The sequence below is a fragment of the Belonocnema kinseyi genome, chromosome 1 (assembly GCF_010883055.1).
Source record: "Belonocnema kinseyi isolate 2016_QV_RU_SX_M_011 chromosome 1, B_treatae_v1, whole genome shotgun sequence".
NCBI classification, from domain to species: domain Eukaryota; kingdom Metazoa; phylum Arthropoda; class Insecta; order Hymenoptera; family Cynipidae; genus Belonocnema; species Belonocnema kinseyi.
The window spans coordinates 60,198,724-60,220,000 of NC_046657.1; the positions used below are offsets into that span (position 1 = coordinate 60,198,724).

Consider the following 21,277-nt stretch of genomic DNA (forward strand, 5'->3'; position numbering starts at 1 on the left):
TCAAAAGGTCCTCTCCTTTTGAAGGCCACCTTAATATTTTGAATTTCCAATTAAGTTATTTTAATTTAAAATTAAAGTACGATAGGCACGAAAAGAAGAGGTTTTAAACCACAAAATTTAATTATACTTTTTAGAAACGTAAGATTATTGTAGATAGTATCAGTTTCGAGAAAAAGGTTAGTTTTTTATGAAAAAATGGATCATAACTAGAAATATTTTAATTTCTTGAAAAATAATTATGTCTATAAAACTTCTTAACAAATAAGAAAACGTTTTTCCGCAACAAGATTCCCTACAACTTGACATTTTCGAAGGCTTCCGAAGAAAATTAGCGGGAAATAATCTATGATTTACGATTTATTAACATTTTACTGTAAAGAAGTTCAATTTTCTGTCAATTGCATTACTTCTTAAAAAATTCGAGAAAGTGGTTATAGAAAAAAATTGCGCCGAAAAATTGATCTATCATTCACTATATCGTTTTATTTTTTCAAGTCTGTTAAAAAGAAATATTGACCAAACAGCTTTTAAACACAAATAAAGTTTTTAATTGAATGTGTCTGGTTATTTTAAATATTATTTACAGAAAATTCATTTAATTAATTGTTATTATTATTTATTTATTTCAACCTAATGGACCTTTTTATAAGTTAAATTCTCATTGTTTATAATAAAACAGAAAAATAACTTTGTTTCGCATTTCAAACTTCGCGCGAAACCAATTAGATGCCGAATGCGAAGCATGCGCAGTTGAGTAACTAGCTCTTGTTGGAATCCCTACACAATTGGCATTTGGCATTTTGATTGTACTACTTGATTATGAAATTCATGGTATGAAAATTTGTCCTTAATGTATGTCTGTAATGAATTTATTATTAATACAGAATCAAAGATTCAATAACAGAATCGATTGTATAACATATTTTATTCTCATAATCTAAAAACATTACAATTTTGTGTATACTGCAATCCATTTCTATAGATTTGATAATTCTAACTCTACATTAAATCGAAAAACCTTGAGTTCTTAAATAATAATTTAAAACAAAAGAACCTGATGAATTACACCATAGAATAATATTTGCCTCATCTAATGGTAAATATACTAATTATACCCGAAACAATTTAATTGATCATTAATGTATTTGACGTTAGGTTTCAATATGCCCGCAGAGTGTAATTACTTACTCTCATCTTCCTCGCGCAGGTTTCGAGGTATACTGGTTGGTGTTTGGTGCCTCCGAACACGTGGCTTACTCGCATTATGCATTTTTAATCATTGATAGAATGTTATAAACAATTAGTATGTATACAAATTTCACTGTACTATCAGAAAACATCAAGCAGCACTAGTTCTACGAGCGCATAGAGATGGCATTTCAGTAGGAAATCGGTCTGGCCCGGTCGGACCCAGGTATGGGCCACAGAGTTCTACCGATCAGGGCCAGGTCGGGAAATCCGATTGGTGCCAGATCGGTATTAAGTTTGGAATGGGCGATTTATGCACGGGTGTTTCTTAAATGAGTGGGCTGTTTAACGCTCCATAACTCGAAAACTGTACATTTTCGGACTTTGTGCTCCATAACACTTTTGATCGAGACATTGGGAACTACAATGTTACGAAATTTAATCAAAATCGATCGAAAGCCATTTCATGTACATTTGCTGCGGGGTCCTTTGTGTGATTACACATTGATGCATAGGTTTGAACAGCTCAATTTTCAAAGAAATGATAAAAAAGCCTACATGTGTTCAAATTTGTGGGAATTAAAGTATTGTATTGCACCCTTGTTGAAACCTTTGAAATTCTAGACTTTTTTTGAAATCTTGATGAATGTTTTATGAAATCCTTTGACATCACCTAACAAATTTTGAAATTGCTTAAAATCTTTGGAATGTTTTAAAATCTTAGAAATGCGGTTTAATTAACCCCTTTAAAAATCTTTAAACTCTTTTGTAAGTTTTAAAGTCTTTGTGAAATGTTCCAAATCTTTACGAAATGTTCGAAATCTTTGAGGAGTTTTTGTGAAAACTTTTTAATCTAGTGTAAATGCCTTTTTTTAATGTTTGAAATCCTTAAAATCTTTGTGAAATATATTGAAATGTTTACAAAATATTTTTTAAATCTGTGTTTGGAAATTTTTTTGCATTCGTTAAAATCCGTGAAACACTTTATAAAATGTTAAAGATATATAAAATATTTTGAAATATTTTGAAATATTTTGAAACCTTTTGAAATCGGTTGTACACTCAAAAACCGAGTGGTCAACCCCTCGAAAAATCCGTTGTATGACCATGGCTTATCCTAGTTCTGAAACTGAGTTATCATCGAGATTTTAAACTAATAATTTTTATAATTTCTGAGCTCAACGCCTCAAAAATAGTAGCTTGAGATATTTTTATTTATTCTGTAATAAACAAAAGATAAATTATATCTTGACGAACTAAAACATTTTCAGCAGCAAGATTTTTTCTAAACGAGATGTTTCTTTCATAATAGGCTAGAAGATTTAAAGTACTCTTCGCATTTCAATAAAACTAATGCTTTAAAAGAAAAGAAAAAAAATAAAATCCAAGGTTTTCGGGAAAAAATCAAGGAGATTTCCAGGTTTTCAAGGTTTAAAACCAATTCAAGGAGGGTTTCAGGTTATCAAGGTTTTTATGGTTACTAGACACCCTGTCTTTAAGAGAACGCGTCACAACCGCACCGAAAGCAGAATGGCACGTAATTAAACTGTCTCAAACGGTGACTCTTGGACATCGGGCGACCTCTCAGAGTATGCAACCTTATCCTTGCATGTGGAACTATGTCAGGGTGGACGATCCCCTTTCCCTAGCTTCATGTGTGGACAAAAGTGATATTCAAAACAATCGAACGCGCAGGGACAATGCGTGGAATCTTGATACTTTTAGGTAGATAAATCGACGCAATGACGACCTGCTCGGGTGCTAGGATACCAAGTATGGCCCTTGAACAAGAAGATCACATGGCGCGACTGCATACTTTCTAGTACGGGAAACACCGAGATCTCTCGTCCTTCTCTCATCAAAAACTGAGAGAACGTGCGTAGGAACTCCAGGAAAGGATTTCTCTCAAGAAAAATTATCTGGATGAACTAGAGGATGAGCTTTGTAGATATTTTTCAAGGAATCCGAGGTGGATGCAAACCGTCTAACAAAATCAATAATTATTAGTAATTATCAAACTTTCCAGTTTTAAGTTACGTTGAAGCTCGTAAATTGATTCTAAATTCCTAAATAAAGGTCAAACAATTTGAAAAATTAAAACTTAAACGAGGGTAAAAAAGGAAAATAAAGTATCCAACCATTTGTCATAATATGATCAATCATGTGTATTAACGTTCTCTTAAATTAATACAAAATAGAAATCACCCTTCATGAATTAAAAATAGTTCGGTATTGCATAATGTACAAGGAAGTCTCAAAATCATAACTGCGTATTATTATTTCATTATTATTATATAGTTAATATAAATAGACTAATTTAAGTCTTTTAACTTTGCGGTTTTAACTCTTGCACCATTAGTTTATTTCAAGAAGCCTGGCAAACTGCGGAGTGGAAGTAATACAGCAGTTTATTGTAGTGCGACGAAAGTTGGAATTTCGCAGGCACTTATTTCAGTGCACAACAGTCTCATTGTAAGTCATTTAATTATTTGTTTGGTAGCTACGATGTAAGGAATCGTCTTTTACAACTACTACCCAAAAATTTCCTTCTATTGTACGCCGGGGGCCTACTGGAGCTTCATCAACTTCTTTTGGGGTTAAGTGCGTAATTTTGCCGCTTCCTATGTTTATTTTGGACCTGTGCTTTCTTTCTTTTGCATCATATATACCACGAAGGATACCACCAGTCGTCAATATTGCAAAAATATCACCATTAAATGTTGATACAACAATTTGCTCTTCGATTGGCAAGCATTCATAAACATTTCTTCTTAAATACAGTCGAAGTGGCAAATCGGGATGAAAACTGTATCTTCGAAATTCGAATCTGCGGTACTGATTGCTATGAGGAATAATCCGAATTAGTCCAAGTTGTCCAACTCCATATCCAAACACCTGATAATCAGGAGTCCTGGCAACAGGAGGCCTGGCAGGAGGAGAACGAGACCTTTCACGTGGAACAAGCTCCGGTGTGGCAGGCGATTGAAGTATACGATGAGAAGAATGAGAAGAAGGAGAAGGAGCAGAAGGTAAGTGAAGACCTAGATCCAAGGGAAAACGATCAGGTGAATCGCGATTAGTATGTTCGCCGGACTGTGAACTTAATTCTGAAAAAAGGAATAGAGGTAAGAATTTTTGTATAGATTGTGCTTCTATGTCAAGGGATCTAAATCTCTTTGGGTCATGCTGTTTTATTTCAAATTATTTTATGCAGCAAGTAGTGCCCTTTTATATATATACACACACACACACAGCATAACTTCGGCAAACAGATAAAATAAATAAATCCGAAACAAGACAACCCACAATTCTGCTTCTTTTATCTGGTGGGTATTAAGTTGTTAACACATTCTGTGATGATTCTCAACATTTTTTGATAGGCCTAATTATGGGAGAAAATAAATTTAAACACTCTTTAAGGCAAACCCATTCCAGTTTTCATTGTATCTTTATTTGTATGGGTTTTTAAAGCATATCTTTCTCTTATCCATTAAGATTTTGTCAGAAAAACATTAGCGCAAACCAGTTTATTAATTCAGGATATATGTTGATTACCTAGACTCTAAACACTCTAAATTTCATCGCGCATGGTTTGGAATTTGCCATCTGTACGCTCCTAAATTTCATCACGCACATTTGGTAATGTAACATCTGTTTACATTCAAAAAGTATACACGCTTCAGTGTGCACGTAGCAATTTTGACATTCACATATGGAAATGCACTGATGCGAGAGTATGAAATTTCTCTATGCAAATACATAATCTTCGTTTAAAGCATGGAGAATGAAAAAAAAAACTGTAGATGCATTGTATTATTATATTTACCAATAAAATTGAGAATAAGCGAAAATAATAAAACCAGCGAATAAACGATCCTCATTTTTTCCAAGTAGCAGAAAAACTGTAGGTGAATTTGTAACCGGTAAATATTTTTTTTTTCTTAGAGTAAATACTGCCTCGTTATTGGCATTCTGCCATTATCTTAAAGATTATGATCCTAAGAGATTGTGTTTAAATTTCACATGCCAGTTTCAAGGATAAGCCTATTTACTAAGGCTATAAAACTGACGGCATTTTTTTCTCATTTTTATTAAAACACAGATACACTTATATTTTATATAATAATCAAAATACTTCATACTAGCTGTAATATTATATTTATAAAAAAAGCCATACCATCGATTTTTCAAAAAAATTAATGTAAAATCCCGATTGTAAAATTCCGTTCAAAATTAGGTCTACGTATGACCAGTCACCCACTTAGCCGTAGAAAATCGTGTTTTACAACGAGTACCCTAAAATTGCCAGTAATTATGCGCCGGGGGCCTATTGGAACTTCCCAAATTTCACGTCGGCTCAAGACCGTAAGCTCGCCGCTTTCTATGTTTATTTTCCACCGGGACTTTTTTCCTTTTGAGTAAAGTCTTTTTTTTTAACTGTAGCAGAAGTGGCGAATTGGAAATTGATTGAAGTCTGGCCATTTTGTTATCGTATCTGGCGATAGCCGTTCCAAAGGTGAAATTGAAGATGAGTCGTCATCACCTATCAATGTTGTAATTCTGCATTTTTCTCTCTCTAAATCATCGTTATCAATACTAGTTCCAATGCCATATCAGCCGCCATAGACTTCGAATAACTACTATCATTTTGTCCACAATTGTGATTTTTGGGTCTCTTCATTTTACATTGCTTACAATAGATATTAAGAGAAGCATACCTAAACACTCTTTGATTAAAATGCCCCATGAGAGAGTAATGACCTATATGATAAATAAACTTTATGAAAAATCGATTGAATTATTTTTATGAATATTAAGAAGTACTGATATTTGAATGCACCACTATAACTGTAATAAAAGAACTTATTAGATCAGTAACATTGTGATTTGTATCTTCAGTCGCAGAATCGTTGCTATTATATATTGCTATTATATTTGTATTAAATTTATTACATGATTAAGTATTCAACATATTCTTGTAACCTAAGTAATGAAATTAGTCGTTGAAATTAATTCATCATATCGTTGTTAATTATTTTGCACTTAGAATTAAAAATTAAACATTTTCACGTAAAATTGATCATATAATTGTAAACTATTTTAAGATATAAATTTGTATCATTTAAAAATATATTTGAAAAATTAAGTGCGTATATAAAATTGTTTTCTTGATTAAATTATAATGCACTTTGTAAAACTACAAGATTCGAAAATGGTTAAATTCGAATAAAACTTACTTATCACGTTGATATGCAAGAGCTAACGTTTTTTCTTCTTCCAAGACTTTCACACAAGAATCATAAGCTGAAGTCTGAATTTTCTTGCCCACATATCTCTCATGTCTCTTCCAAGATTTGGCATCGCGTGTACAGCTATTCATAGCTGATAAGTACTTGTTTATTTCAGTTTCGCGAACACCTGCATCGAGCATACCTGTAAACATTGAAAATGTGTTTTATTTAAAAAGTAAACATTTTTTAATACTCAATTTCTCAGTATCTCCCCACCGAAAGCTGATTTCAGATGTGTATCACAGTATTTTTGATTCGATTTTTCCAGTTTCAAATTCCACAATGAAACCATAAAACATACCTTTAGAAACAATTTGCTCCCTATTCCTTTAAATGTTTCATGCCGTAAGTAACGGAGAGACAATGGTTTGTCGCACGCATCGTACCTCATATTCGCTGCATCCTTAAAAGTATCTCAAGCCCACCGTGAAAGATAAGACGTGATAGCGACTTCAGGATAAGAAAGAACATAAGCAACCATGTTCCTCATGAGTGCACAAGCGCATACGTGTTTATAAGACTTTCAAACGTTTCAGAAACTTTGGTCCTATGAAACTTTTCATTGCCTCCTGGAACTTACAATGTTTCAATTAAAGCTTTTATGGACTTACAGCCCTAGTTAAATCCTAAAGTTGACAACGGGGTGCGGAGTTGCCGAGGTTTACAATCTTTTGAGTATCTTGATTTGCTCGGTATTTATCATGTGCAACAGCTAAATTCTAAGGTTAGCAAGTCCACTTGGCAGTCTATTCGACGATTGATCAGGCCACACTCATCAAGTTTTTGATCAACTTGTTACAGCTCAGTTTAAGAAGGCTACGTTGTACGTTCCGGTCAAAATCAGAAGATGACGATCAGGTGCGAACAGGTGTGAAGACTTATGCTTGGCTTTCGCGGTGTTGTTGTCGGTCTCCAATTTTTGACAGGTGGCTTTTTAAACATGTAAACAGGTGCATGCAAGGCATAAATAATCTAAACGTACAATTTTTTCTGAGTCCTCCTGATTGTTATGTGACTTTCGTTCTTGGTCCTGATTATATTTTTCCTTAGATCCATTTTGATGGAATTTTATTTCAAGTGGCATGTATGTAAAATTTACCCTGTCACAATGCTTACATCAACATAACACGATGATCGGGTCGCCAAGATAAAAAGTGTCCTGTTTTCAGTATATGACAGACTTCATTATTTGACATATTAGTTAAAGCCTGACTTTTACTCCGCCAGCCACGGCGGATTCCGAACCTCCAGAATCTCGATAAAAGTATATAGAACAATTTTTAGGGGTAACCGCTCAGGGAACGAACTTGGGTCCTCTAAAGTGAGTTATTATATTAAAGAATATTATATTTCAAGCCAGGAAAATTGTTTAGATTCCGAATAGTATCTGAAAAATTGAACGAAGCAAATGGCAACGTAGCTTTCTCCTTTCTATTTTGACCGATTTCAAAAATTGGTAAATAAAAAAAAGTGCCTCAAAAACGAAACGATGCAAGTACTAGGTATTCAGAAATGAAACATCATAAAGGACCACGCGCGAAATATCAGTAAAATGCCTTTGGATAAAATTTGTTGTGACTTCTAGGAACAATTCCTTATCTGATGCTGATCGAAGTTTTTTTATGGGCATTTCCTCTTCTCAGGTATTAGAAGCTCCGAAAGTTTGTAGAGTGTGTTACTCTTTTGCTTGCGTTGACCGATACCAACAAGTACATACTTTTTGACAACTGCGTTATTATGCGTGTGGGATTGTGTATGAACCTGATAAATCACGTGACAGGATGAGTGTGTTTGTAACAGGGGGAGGGGTATTTGTTGTGTGGGAAGGGTGTAAAGATAGTTCGTATGTCGGTGTATCCTCTCGCTTCTGTAAACAAATCCGTATAGCCGAAGCCTCCGTTCGTATTACAGTTGTTTTTTTTTCGTTCAATTAATCACTTCAGCTTTCTTAGCTGCAAATTTTATTCAAGTGTTGTCAGCAAAAGGTCGAATATTTCAATATCGGCGATATATATGCTCGCATTATGAATAGTTTGTGAAGCTTGTTTGAATGGATATCTGAAGTTCCTCTGATGATGCACGCATGCCACGCACCAAAGCCTTTTTTCTACTTTGTTGGTAAACAAATAAATAAGTATGAGCTATATACAAGATTTCCTACAATATTTGTGAAATCGTATGATTTTTTAAAATGAATTTTTGTCTGTGTTCTTTCAATGACTTAAAAGGCAAGCCACCAGCCTTGCAGTTCCTACGGACAGACCATCTCTGACATCAAGATATTCAAGATGTCATTGACTTTTCAAATCAATTATAAAATACTAAAGCACAAGAAAGAAAGCTTATAGTCTATGTTAACTGTAGATATCTGAATATTGAGAAGATTTCTAGCTCCAAAGAATTGCGTTAGTAATATTGCGTTTATAAAACTCGATATTTACTCAAATCCTACTTGCTAGCTGCTCCAAATGGCTATTCACTAGATATTCAAGAGCCATATTTTTCGAATACATCTAATAATTATGCTATTAAAACCCTTCAAATAATTGGAATTGATTGAAGAGTGCTCCTGAGATCCAAGGAGAAGCAATTATCGCCTGAAGAAACAAATGAATCTCGTATAGTGACAAAAACGAGTAGTTGCAGCTATTATTAATACCTATCATGAACCTACCATTTACATGCATGTAAATCCTGTTCAAGAAGGAGACAATAAATCTTGGAAACAAATTCGCAAGGTGGGTAAAATTAACCCCTGAACACTTACCGTTGTTTTCCCGATTGTCACTATCATTCCTGCGATAATGCGGGTTTGAAACTTACCAAGTTAGTCCATCACCAGTGTACATACAAGATTCTTTTCTAATATTCGAAGAAGAGGACAAGGACCAAATTCTTCAACTTCATCAGAATACTATGAAACAGGTTTCATTCGGATAAATCTTATTTCCCGATTAAGAAATGCTGTTAATTATCAATTGTGGCTCGCATTAAATGAAGTATATGGTCAAAACGATGTGGTGGTTGAAGATGAACAGATACCGATTTTTGGGCGTTACTGGACCCGCAAGGCAGGTGCTAGAACTCTAGGAACATATGCGTACGTGACATCAATTCTTTGGTACCATGTGGTCAGGAAAATGTTAGATAACAATTCATACAAAATAAAAAGCATGTTATAAATGAATAATTTGCGTTGCGTCTACATCCTTGATCATGGTTCGCGAGGTACCTTCTGGTTAGTTTTGTTTAATTTAAGCCTTTTTACACATTGCTAGGACCTAAGAAAATATCACAGACGTACTTATTAATCATTATCATCAATGATTAAATCAATTCTTTGTAATAATAGTAGGATAAAGTAAATACATAAAAATATCTTTAGCAAAGGTTTAAAATGTTTGTGCTATTGTAAGAAAGGGGATATTTAAATGTACCTCAAATGTTCATTTAGCAACATATCCCCGAAGACAATTTCGCGCACATAAATTGAAAATTGTTTGATGAATGAATTATATGAATAACTTATGCGTGTAAGAATTATTTCTATTTAAGTTAAAGAATATAAAAATGTTAAATAGTGTATTTTAATTTGGTGTTGTGAGCTTAATTTATCTGCTATATCATCAGAGATTGTACCTTACCGACAGTAGATCAACCCTCCAAACCATGAAGGCTGAAAATCTATACAATATCGATCAAGTTAAGAATCTTCAATAACAGAAAATGCTTAACGTCTTAATAAGACTAGATGGAAAATAATATTTTTAAATTAAAATTATTTCTTGAAAAAAGGTCCTACTCTTAACTTGATCCTAGATTCTTGATCGATATTGTGTAGATTTTCTGCCTTCATGGTTTGGAGGGTTGATCTACTGTCAGTAAGGTACAATCTCTGATGATATAGCAGATAAATTAAAAAATTTTTTAATAGGAAGATTTTATCCTAATCTTATGAATTTCCCGTAGGCGTGAGAATAATTTTTTAGGTTTAGTGATGAGTTGAACGGCAGATTTCACAAATTATTATTATGACGCGAAACAGTGCAAGATTTACGATGCAATATAATGATAAATTTGAAAAAAAAAGTTTTATTTTTAATAACTGCGATCAATTAATTTTTGAAATTATGGTATTGCACATACGGTTACTTACAAACGTAACCGAACACTCAAACGCTATGAAAAATCGCATCTGCTAGGGATTCGAACCCTACCTAAACAACCTAAAACCTAAGCCTATGCCGGACGATCTAGCTAATAACGCTCATTTATCGCTTTAATTCTAATGACAAAATCGCAGCCAACATTTTACGCTGAAAGGCCAAGGTTAACAGAGGAGCATTTTTTTCTATCTTTTCGTTTCACACATTTTATATGAATAGGTGGATTTAAAAATGTTTCATGAAAATATTTCAATTAAATTAATTTAAATTTTAATGGCCAAATGCTTAATTTAAACCTTCATGTAATTTTCAATTTTTGTTCAAATTCCGAAGCTCACAAATTTAATGGATTTATTACTTTCATATGTATTATATGTGGAAAAATATTTAAATTTAATTTTTTAGAGTAAAAGAAGCATCGAATGATTATAGTTCTACTAATCTTCTTAAGTGAAAATCTAAAAGTAAAAACAGAAGCAGATACTAAAAATAATGAATTAAAACATTAGAGTTGAAAGAATTGTTTAAGACACAAAATACTTAAGCCTGATTAATATTCTAACTTTAAAGTTGAATTTGAACATTGAATCGAAGGCTAGCTGAAATTAGAATAAATAAGTCTTAAAAATAGAAAATTTTAAATGCTAAGAAACTTATAACATTCTGCTGAAAGCTAGTAATTATTTATAGATTTTTATAAAAGATTAGAATGCACATTGTGTTATATAAGAAATCGTATAATCGTATAGTAAATTGTAAAAATATGTAAGTGAAGTAAACGGTGTTTATTTAAATATATTTTTATTTTATTCCAGGGACATTATTTAAAGGGTTGCAGAATACAGAATAAGATATCTAACAAACAAAAACAAAATTTTTTAGAAAAGCTAAATGACATTCCGTAAAATCGAAATCAGCATATAAAGGTAAAAACAAAAGTTACTCCCGATCTTAAGTGTTTTAAATTAAGTCTAAAAAGTATGATTAAACCAAATTATCCAGTTCCGAGAAATAAGATGTGGAAGTTTACAATCTCAAAGAGATTAAAATTTCGTGGATTTTCAAAATTGTTTTTAAACAGCGACTAAAAATTTATTCTTTAACTTTAAACACAATAAAAACTAGCTCCCGAAATATGAGGAGGCTGATTAATAATAAAAAAGAGCTTATAGAAAAAACTTTTTCTGTTCCGGGAAAATAAAGATTTAGAATCGCGGTATCGCACTGGAACAGTTATAAAAGTTTTAAAATTGACTTTTAGTAGAAATTGAAGATTTCAGATTGGAATCTGCTTGTAATATAAAATAGAAATCACACGAATGGAAACAAAAATACAATGCATAAATGAAGTTGATGCTTTTATTTTGAAATGCGCTTCTGTAACAATATCGACAAAAATTATGAATTTGGCAAATTATTACTTTAATTTTAATTATGCTTCCTTACTGTAATTATCATATCTTTTTCATGAATTTGTTTACTGAAATGGCATCATAAGAATTTCGAATTTTTCCGTATTATTATTTACAAGGTTTTAATTTTCTTCTTTTATTTAGTTATTTGAATTTTGAATCAACCAAAAATATTATAAAACTATTACAAATATTTTCTGTTTATTAATAATCTCTCGGAATAACTTGAAATTATTATTTTTTAAATCTTCCAATCCTATTGCGCCCATCGCTTTTAAAAAATACATTCTTTTAATTTATTGATTAAACGAAAAGTAAATCCTATAAATAAAAATCGTTAGAATGCAATTCGAGATTTAGTATTTTTTTTGCATGGAGTTTATATTCTCATTATTATTAGGTTTATGCTTATGTATTTTCTTCACCATTAATCTACATATAACGAAGACCTGTACTCGATGCAAAGAAAGATTATTGTAGAATTTCATGAGAACGAAGATTTTATTTTATTTATAGGAGAATGCAAGTTAAAACTTTTTAAACGTTGTTGCTTCTATTTTTACTTGTCTCGTTTGAGGGCTATACACGTAGCCTAGCGGAATAAAAAATTTTTTAACCCTTAAAAAAGCCAGAGTTCCCTAAAACTGCAAAATGCGCATTCGCGGCATTTATTACTTATTCATTGGACGAGAATCTGATCCCAGCGAGCCAATTCTTAAAGTTGGGGAATAGAAAATAGTCGCACGGAACCAAGAACAGAAAATAGGGTGGAAAAGGAATCAAGTCGATGCCCACTTAGGGTATTCTTGCTATTGCAATTGTGGTCGTTTAAGATGTCACAGACTCTAACCGCGTAATAAACTTTTTCACCCACTTTTTTCATCATATCGGATGTAATGATCCCCATTGGTCCTCCAGGGCGTGTTTCACTTTTAGTAGCGGTTGGGCCATGTTCAGATCCATTTATCCAAAAATAGATACGTTCCAACGAAGGTTCAAAATCCTGATGAACTTTGCCTAACTCGGCTTCGATCTGCGCTGCCTTCCAATTTTTTTAAATAATAATTTTTTATCAACGCACATGACTCTTCTTTCTCTATTTTTCCAAAGGTATTAACATGCTTACATCGAACATAAGATTAATTTGTAATCCACATTGCCAAGGTAAATTCGATTCCGTCTCGCACTTGGGAAGAGCCTCGTCGGCCCATGCGGTGAACAATAGCCTAGCAAGGGAGTTGTTCATCTCCGGAGAGACGTGGGACCGGTACCTCTAGAAAAAAAGGTATTCTTTAAGTACTTTAAGCTATTGCTCTTGGTGGTTTGGAACCCACCTAACACTGTAGGTCCCTCTCCCACCACCAAGTAAGTGCGTGGGGAGGGTGTAAAGGAATAGGGGAGAAGGTGAAAGATAAATGTGAACCCTTAGGCGACACATTGGTACTCTCGAGGAGAAATCAGACTCGGCTGAGGTCGTCGGCGTTCGGTTAGAGTCAGCTGCTTGTGTGACTCGACGAGGCAGCGTTTGCATCACGAACTTGTGAATGTGTGAATACTTCGTTTTCTGAATGCTCCACGCTTGGTGAAATATTTCCAAGCTTTCTAAGAGTTCCCCAAAGAGTTTCACGTTGAGTACGGCTAATTTCAGTAACTTAATGATAGGGTTTAAAAATTAAATTCAAGAATTAGAGACAAATTTGGTAAAAATTTTAAGTATTCTCAAAAATGTATTATTAAACTATAAATAGGCATAACAGATGATAATAGTTATGAATAGATTAAATTTACATAGTATTGATTGTAAAATTATTTTACTTGCTGATAGTACCAAATCGCTGAAAGAATGAGCCAAATATTTTGAAATTGAATTATTAGACCCGTCGAGCCCAACGAATCTTGCTCGGATCGAAGATTTCAAAGAACAGGTGCTTCAGATCATCATTTCCTGATATAAACTCGGTCACGTTGGCGTGGTTGTTATTTATGTGTATTTTAACTCTTTTATAATTAGTCCATTTATTGACCGGATCCGGCTCAGGTCCCAGGAGGGGGCACAAATATCGAGATTCGATAATTCCAACGATGCAGTTATCAATTATTCCTACTTCATGAAGGCCTACTTCAATTCCTTGCATTCTCTGTCTAAAATAGTCGTAACGATCAACATGAAATACAACAGCATTGCGAAGAATTTCTTCCTCTGTAGGTAGCAAAATTAATTCTGCAAACAGATAGTATAAGCAAGAAATTAATTTCTGTTCTCAATAATAAATAAGATTAATAAATAATATTTTTTATTTCACAGGAACTAATTTATTTTATACATTAGAGAACGTTCTTCAATTACGTATGGGTGATTTTTAAACATTTTTATTTAATTTATTTTAAATTATTAGCAATAAATTCAAAAGTCCTAGGACCAGTTACATGTTTACATGTAATAAAATAATTTTATGTAAACACGAACAGAGAATGTGTAAATATATGTAATACCTAGTTGCCTATTTCAATCCAAATACTTTGTGTGTATGCTTTTATAATTTTGAACAAAACTACATTCACTTCAATCTGCCTCCTAATCTCAAGAGACTATTCGCCAAACTAGAGAATCAAAAGTGATGAAAAGCGCGCGATTCTAAAACCACATTTTACAATTTTGAAGCATAAAATGAGAGAGAATATTAAATCAAATATATACATTTCAAAACTGTTTAAAATGCATACAAATATAAATATGTATATAATTTATTTCTTTACATGAAAATGTAATTATATTGTTAAAAATTTGTTTTTTGGGTTAAAAATTAATTTTTTGAATTAAAATTTAACGGGTCCATTTTAAGTTCAAAATTTATGTTTTTTAGCTAAACTGTTAAAAATGTTTGGAATTTTTTAAAACTTCTACAACACTTCTACAATACAAGCGTAAACTAAAATTTCGACTATGGTATTGGAGTAACGAAATTGCAATACATGTATTGTAAGTGTTATAAATCGTGAAGAGGAAAATCGTAAGAGGAAAATGGTGCACAAAAAAGTGACGGAATTAATGGAATTCAAGGAATTAAAGGAATTCACGAAATTAGTCAAATTTATCAAATTCATCGAAGTCACGGAAGTAACGGTAGTCACGTAATACTCTGAATTAATGGAATTCAAGGAATTGACGAAATCGATGGAATTAACAAAATCCATGGAACTTATGAAATCTATGGCATTCACTAAACTTATGGAATTTAAGGAATTCACGAAAGTTAAGCAATTCGTGAAAATCATGAAATTAAATGTAATCACGAACTTCGTGGAGTTCACGGAAATGTAGGAAATCACGAAATTTATGGAATTATTTAAATTCATGGAATTGATGGCATTAAAGGAATTCATCGAATTTATGGAATTCACAACAGTCACGAAATTCTCGGAATTTATTGAATTCAAGAAATTTGCGAAATTTATATAATTCGCTAAATTTACGGAATTCTAGGAATTCACAACGTCAAACAATTCGTGTAAATCATGAAATTAAATTAATTCATGAAATTTATGGAATTCCTGAAATTCGCGGAACGAAGGCATTCAACGAATTTACGAAAATCAAGAAATTTATAAATTTCAAGGAATTTGAGAAATTTAAGGTATTCACGGAATTCGCGGAATTCGGGAAATTGAGGAAATCCACGAAACTTATTTAATTCGTGAAATTAATGGAATTGATGACATTAAAGGAATTAATAGAATTCAAGGAATCCGTAAAATTCATGTAATTCACGGAATTCAAGGAATTTATCAAATTTTCGGAATTCGCTAAATTTATGGAATTCACGGATTGCTGAGAATTCGCGGAATTCATGGAATTCAGGAAAATGTACGGAATTCAGTTAACGCCCAGAATTCATGGAATTCGCAAAATGCCTGTGATTAACTGAATTCATAAAATTAAGAAAATTCACGAATTTCACGAAATTCAGAGAAATCAGGGAATCAAAAAGGATTACGGAATTCAAAGGTTCACGAAATTGAAGGAATTCAAGAGATTTACGGGATTCGTTGAAGGTCATGAATTCCATGCATTCCGTGAATTTCATGATTTCGTTCAATTCTATGCATTTATTGAATTCCGTGAATTCGATGAGTTTGGTGAATTTTATGTATTTGGTGAATTGCCTGAACTTCGTAAATTCTTTCAATTCCGTGAATTCTGTACATTTCGCGAATTTTAAGAATTCCGTTAATTTTATGAATTTCACGAATTTCATTAATTCCGTGAACTCCGCGTATTCCATAAATTGCATGAATTCCATGATGTCGCTGAATTCCAGTACCTGTGAGGTACCATATCAATTCCAGCATCTTAGCATTACCTACTTACCATCTTAGCATTACCTTACGTTTCGGAAATAAAATTCCAATACATGCATTGGGAGTTTCTTTAGTTGAAATTAGTTGTTTTTGGTCGAAAATAAATCTTCTTGCTTACAATAATTTGCTGAAAACTCGTTCTTTGTTCGATTTCAATTTTTTTTTTAATGTTAATTAAATTATTCGATATTTGGTTAAAAAGTAATCTTTTATCGTTTAAAATGTGAGCTGTTTGGTTAAAAATGTATGAATTTTGTGTAAAGTTAATTCTTTTGACTCGAAAATTATTAATGTTCGTGGTTGAAGATTCATTTTCTTGTGAGAAAGATTCCTCATTTTCCTTAAAAATGTATTTCTTTGGTTGAAAGTTGATTTATTTTGTTGAAAATTCGACTTGCTTGTTTGTAAAACTTTTTTAACGTATAATGTGAAACATTAATATTCCTGATTAAAAATGCATTTCTTTGGTTGAAAATTCATTTTTTGGAAAAGCAATCATTTATGGTTGGAAATTCAACTATTTAAAAAAATTAATGAATTTTTTAGAAAAATAATTTTTATGATTAAAACTTCATATTTTTGGTGAAAAATTCGTCATTTGGTATAAAATTAATCTTCAATGCTGAAAATTCACTTTTCTGGATAGAAATTCAGCTTTTTAGTTAAAAAATCAATATTTTGGTTAAAAATTCCTTTTGTTCGGTGAAATACCAATCATTTACGTTAAAAATGTATTCGTGTGACTGAAAATTAATGTATTTCTTTTAAATTCGTGTTTTTCGTAGAAAAATAATCTTCTTAGTTAGAAATTCAACTATTTGGTTAAAAATTCTTTTTTGTCGAGAACATTCATAATTTTCGTTGAATATTAATCTTTTTGGTTTAAAATTTACATATTTTGTTGAAGATTAGACTTTTATGTTAGAAAGTCAATCTCCTTGATTGTAATTTTACCTTTTTTGTTAGAAATTGAACTATTTGGTTGAAAAAACAGTTTTTGGGGGGTAAGATTTATAATTTTTATATTAAATGTGTCTTTTTAAAAAGAAAATTTATCTTTCTGGTTGAAATTTCATACATTTTGTTAAAGATTCGTCCTTTTTTATAACAAATTTTATCTTTCTGGTTAAAAATTCAACCATTTACTTAAAAATTCATCTTTTTTAGGAAAAAATTCATAATTTTGTTCAAATGTATCCTTTATTTCAAAAATTCATTTTTTTATATATATTCTCTATTTTGTTCCGAATTTATGGAACTGCTTATTTTGAATATTTCTGAGACCACTTTTTTTCAAGATTAAAATATTTTTTGTATGGATATTCATAGTTTTCATAGTATTCAGAAAGACGAACAATTTATCCTAATGACCTTTTTTCGTTAAACCAAAATTTACCAGAGGTAGAGCATTTAAAAAATTCCAAAAAACATACGAAAATGAACATTTTAAGCTAAAAACGCAGGATATGAAAAAAAGTCAGAAAAAGAAAAATGTCGCTTTTTGAATGCCCTAAAAGATTATAATTCGAACTTTTTAAATTTGTTTGAAAAATGGAAAATTCAAATTTTTCCTAGCATAAAAAAATAGTGGAAAATGAAAAATTACATTTTGTGGTCAAACTATGCAAAATAGGTAAAAAAAAACGAATTTATAAAAATTTTGCATTTAAAAAAGATCTAGAAATTTGTTATCAATCGCTTTTTGATAGGATATAAAGTTTTTGCTTTAATCGTGCAAATAATGTTTATCAGTAAAAAAAAAAAACTCTGCCCGCTGCGTGGTCACATTCTTATCACAACTGTTGTTTTTTAATTTCTTTTTCGTCTCGTGTGTATTTTTTCGAAAAATGTAATTTTTTGCTTAAATGCTATTTTTACGATTATAGCAAAAAACAGAACTATCAAAACATTATTCATGAGAAATAATTTGATTTTTACATTAACACGAAGGAAGATATTTTGTCCCAGTTTGTTCCGCAGCCAAAGGAGCTTTACCAAAAGAGAATTCAGTATCACTAAATGACTGTTATCGAGCGCGAAGCGCAAGAACCAACTTTCGCTCGCCCTGGGCGAGCTTAAAACTGTGAGCGAAGCAAAACGGGCGTGATGAGAATGGGCGAGCGATGCGGGTGGATTTTTTTTTAAAGTTACCTCTTTTATTTAAAAGAGTTATAAGGCTTATTTGACCAGTCTAGTAATATATAGAAGGTCTTGTATTTTCTTGCTCTACTGGTCTTACATACATTTACATACACTTAAAATTCAGGTTTTTGAAACAAAACTGTGGTCACTGTCATTTGAATAATTCCGTAGAGCAGTATTTCTAATGTCTCTACAGCAATCATAAATGTATTCTTTGATCCTAACGCTGATGTCTATAATCGTTTGTTCTATATAGGCGCAACCGCATTCACATGGAATGTTTTAGAGAACATATGTTTTTGCTCCAAAAATAAAAGGATCTTTGTTTTTGCAAAATCGTTTAAGGCCATGTGACGAGAGGGTCACGTGACCATACCTGGTCTTCAATTTTTCTTTCACAACTTACGTCTAACCGAAATGCGGTATCGCTCTGAAAGTTTTGGAAATGAAAGAGGAGGTAATAAAGTCCATGTCTCTGCTTTGTCCCGGTGGAAATTTTGAGTATTTTTTTTTTTTAAGAAAATACCAGTGGAAGTTTTCTTTCCCAACTTACGTCCACACGGAATGAGATATGGTGTTAAAAATTGGGCACGATAAATAGAAGGCATGCAAGAATATGTCTCTGGTCCTAAATAATTAGAATAGTGAAAAAAGTTTTTTTTTAATTACTATTTTGGAGAAATACCGACCGTGCTGTCGTCAAACCCTGCAAGCAATTTGCAATGTTGTCAATGGGCTAGTTATAAGGTTTATATTTATCAAAGTGGGACAAAACAACAAAAATCGCTCACAAACATTATGCACCAATAATGCAAAAACTAATGTTTGCACTTGAAATGCAGATAAACATATTTGGTCTGACATACGTATCAGTCTGGTATCAGCTGTGTCAAAGCAGCACTAGCGCAGCGAGTAGACAACTTCGAACTTCTAGATGTCTGTGGGTAAAACAGATTGCATGATTACCGTCAGAGAAAGTTAAAAGTCAAACTTCTGCTCTAAAATCTAAATGTGTCCGTCGATAATCATTATTTGCATAAATAAACTTTTTTCTTCCCCCCACTATTTGCAAACCTACAAACGATCCTTTAATATTTATCAACATTTACCGAAAAAAATTTCCGCGTTCTTTAAACTTTTATTTTTCAATATGGGTGAAAAAATATTGATCTTAAGGCTCACTTGATCAGGTGTTATACTCATCGGATGGCCTTAAAGGAAACTTTTTCATTGATGAACGCCACTCTATCATTATAACGATTAAATAAATTTTTTAGACTCGAAAATTCATTTATGTATAAATCATATATAATTTATAATTTTTTTATGGAACCTATTGTCTGACAATGCCATTGCTCAATCTGTTAAATTAGCAATATGTAGATAGGAAATATAGATCCTTTTACAGTTGCGGATCCAGGGGAGGTGTTTAGGGGGTTCAACCCCCCCCCCCCACATTGAAACGTTTGGTCTTTCGTATTAAAGGCCGACGCCATTAAGCTATGCATGGGATATACATATATATACTTTTTGATCTCCCCCCCCCCTTTACCGAAATATTTTTCTGGGTTTGCCCCTGTCCTCTTTATATTCTCCATGGTGCTGAATGGATTCTTTTTTGGATCTCCTTAATACTCGTCATGCTTGTTTGATTCTCTTTGGTTTTATTTAGTACAATTTTAAACCTCTTCGAGTCTCTCTATAATTTTTGCAGTATTCTTTAAGTTTTCATTTACACCTCTTATAATCTTAAAAAAATTAAGTCTGATTTTAAGATATTAAATTCATTCTCATTGACTTTGAATTACAAGAAAATATTTAAAAGTGATATATTGCTATTTATTTTACAATGAAATTAATTTTCGGTATAAAAATTAATTATCAGAAAAAATAGTTCGAAGCAAGTGAATTTGTTCCTACATAGCCAGAAAATAATTATTTAATAATTAGTAAATAAATAATAGACGATTAATTAACAATTCACTAAGAATTAATTAATAGTTAATCAATCATTAATTAATAAGGAATTAATAATGAATTCATAATAATGAATGTTTTCGCACGAATTTATTAGATGAGTTACCGGTAGCGCTCTTATTTAAAATATTTTTTCAAATTTATTTGTTTATGATCATTTACAACAAACAATAATTATAAAACAAATAAAATTTACAATTGCATTGTAAATTGGATTGAACAAAAAAAAACCTTTCTAACCAAAGACACAACTTTTTTTAAAAAATACATCAATTTTCTACCAAATATTTTTTTTTTTAACTTATACAATGAACACTATAAAGTTTCAACCAAACAGTTTAATTTTCTTCTAAGCTATTGAATTTGAAAACCAAAAAGATGATTTTTTTTTAAAACAGTATCATTTTTAACATAAAAGTCGGCGGGAAAAGTCGACATCAAAGTCTTTTGAATTATAAGCTTGAATCTCGAATCTACGAAAATGAAAAAGCTTTTTTAATTTGTGACACAAGATCAAAATTAAAAATGTCAAAATGAAATTGCATTATTTTGAATTTCTTATCTAGTAATATTCTTTAAATGAATAAACCATGCAATTTAAAATTAGAATTATAGAAATCTTTTTGTATATTTTAAATCAGGCTTTCAATGATTTTATAAATAAATATGATAAACCAAATGGTCATTTTTTCTGTTTTGAAAATCTCTAAATTTTGTAAAGTAACATTAGTGAAAAATTATA

At 31.7% G+C, this 21,277-nt stretch overlaps 1 protein-coding gene across 1 annotated transcript in view; it reads right to left on the reverse strand.

Annotated features, from left to right (window-relative positions):
- Positions 1-13,892: 13,892 nt before the first annotated feature.
- LOC117175815 overlaps positions 13,893-21,277 on the reverse strand; it is a 16,762-nt gene continuing 9,377 nt past the window's right edge. The window contains exon 2 of the mRNA XM_033365572.1: positions 13,893-14,278. Within this exon, the coding sequence (XP_033221463.1) occupies positions 13,929-14,278 (350 nt within the window). The 3' untranslated portion in view covers positions 13,893-13,928. The remainder of the gene's footprint in view (positions 14,279-21,277) is intronic.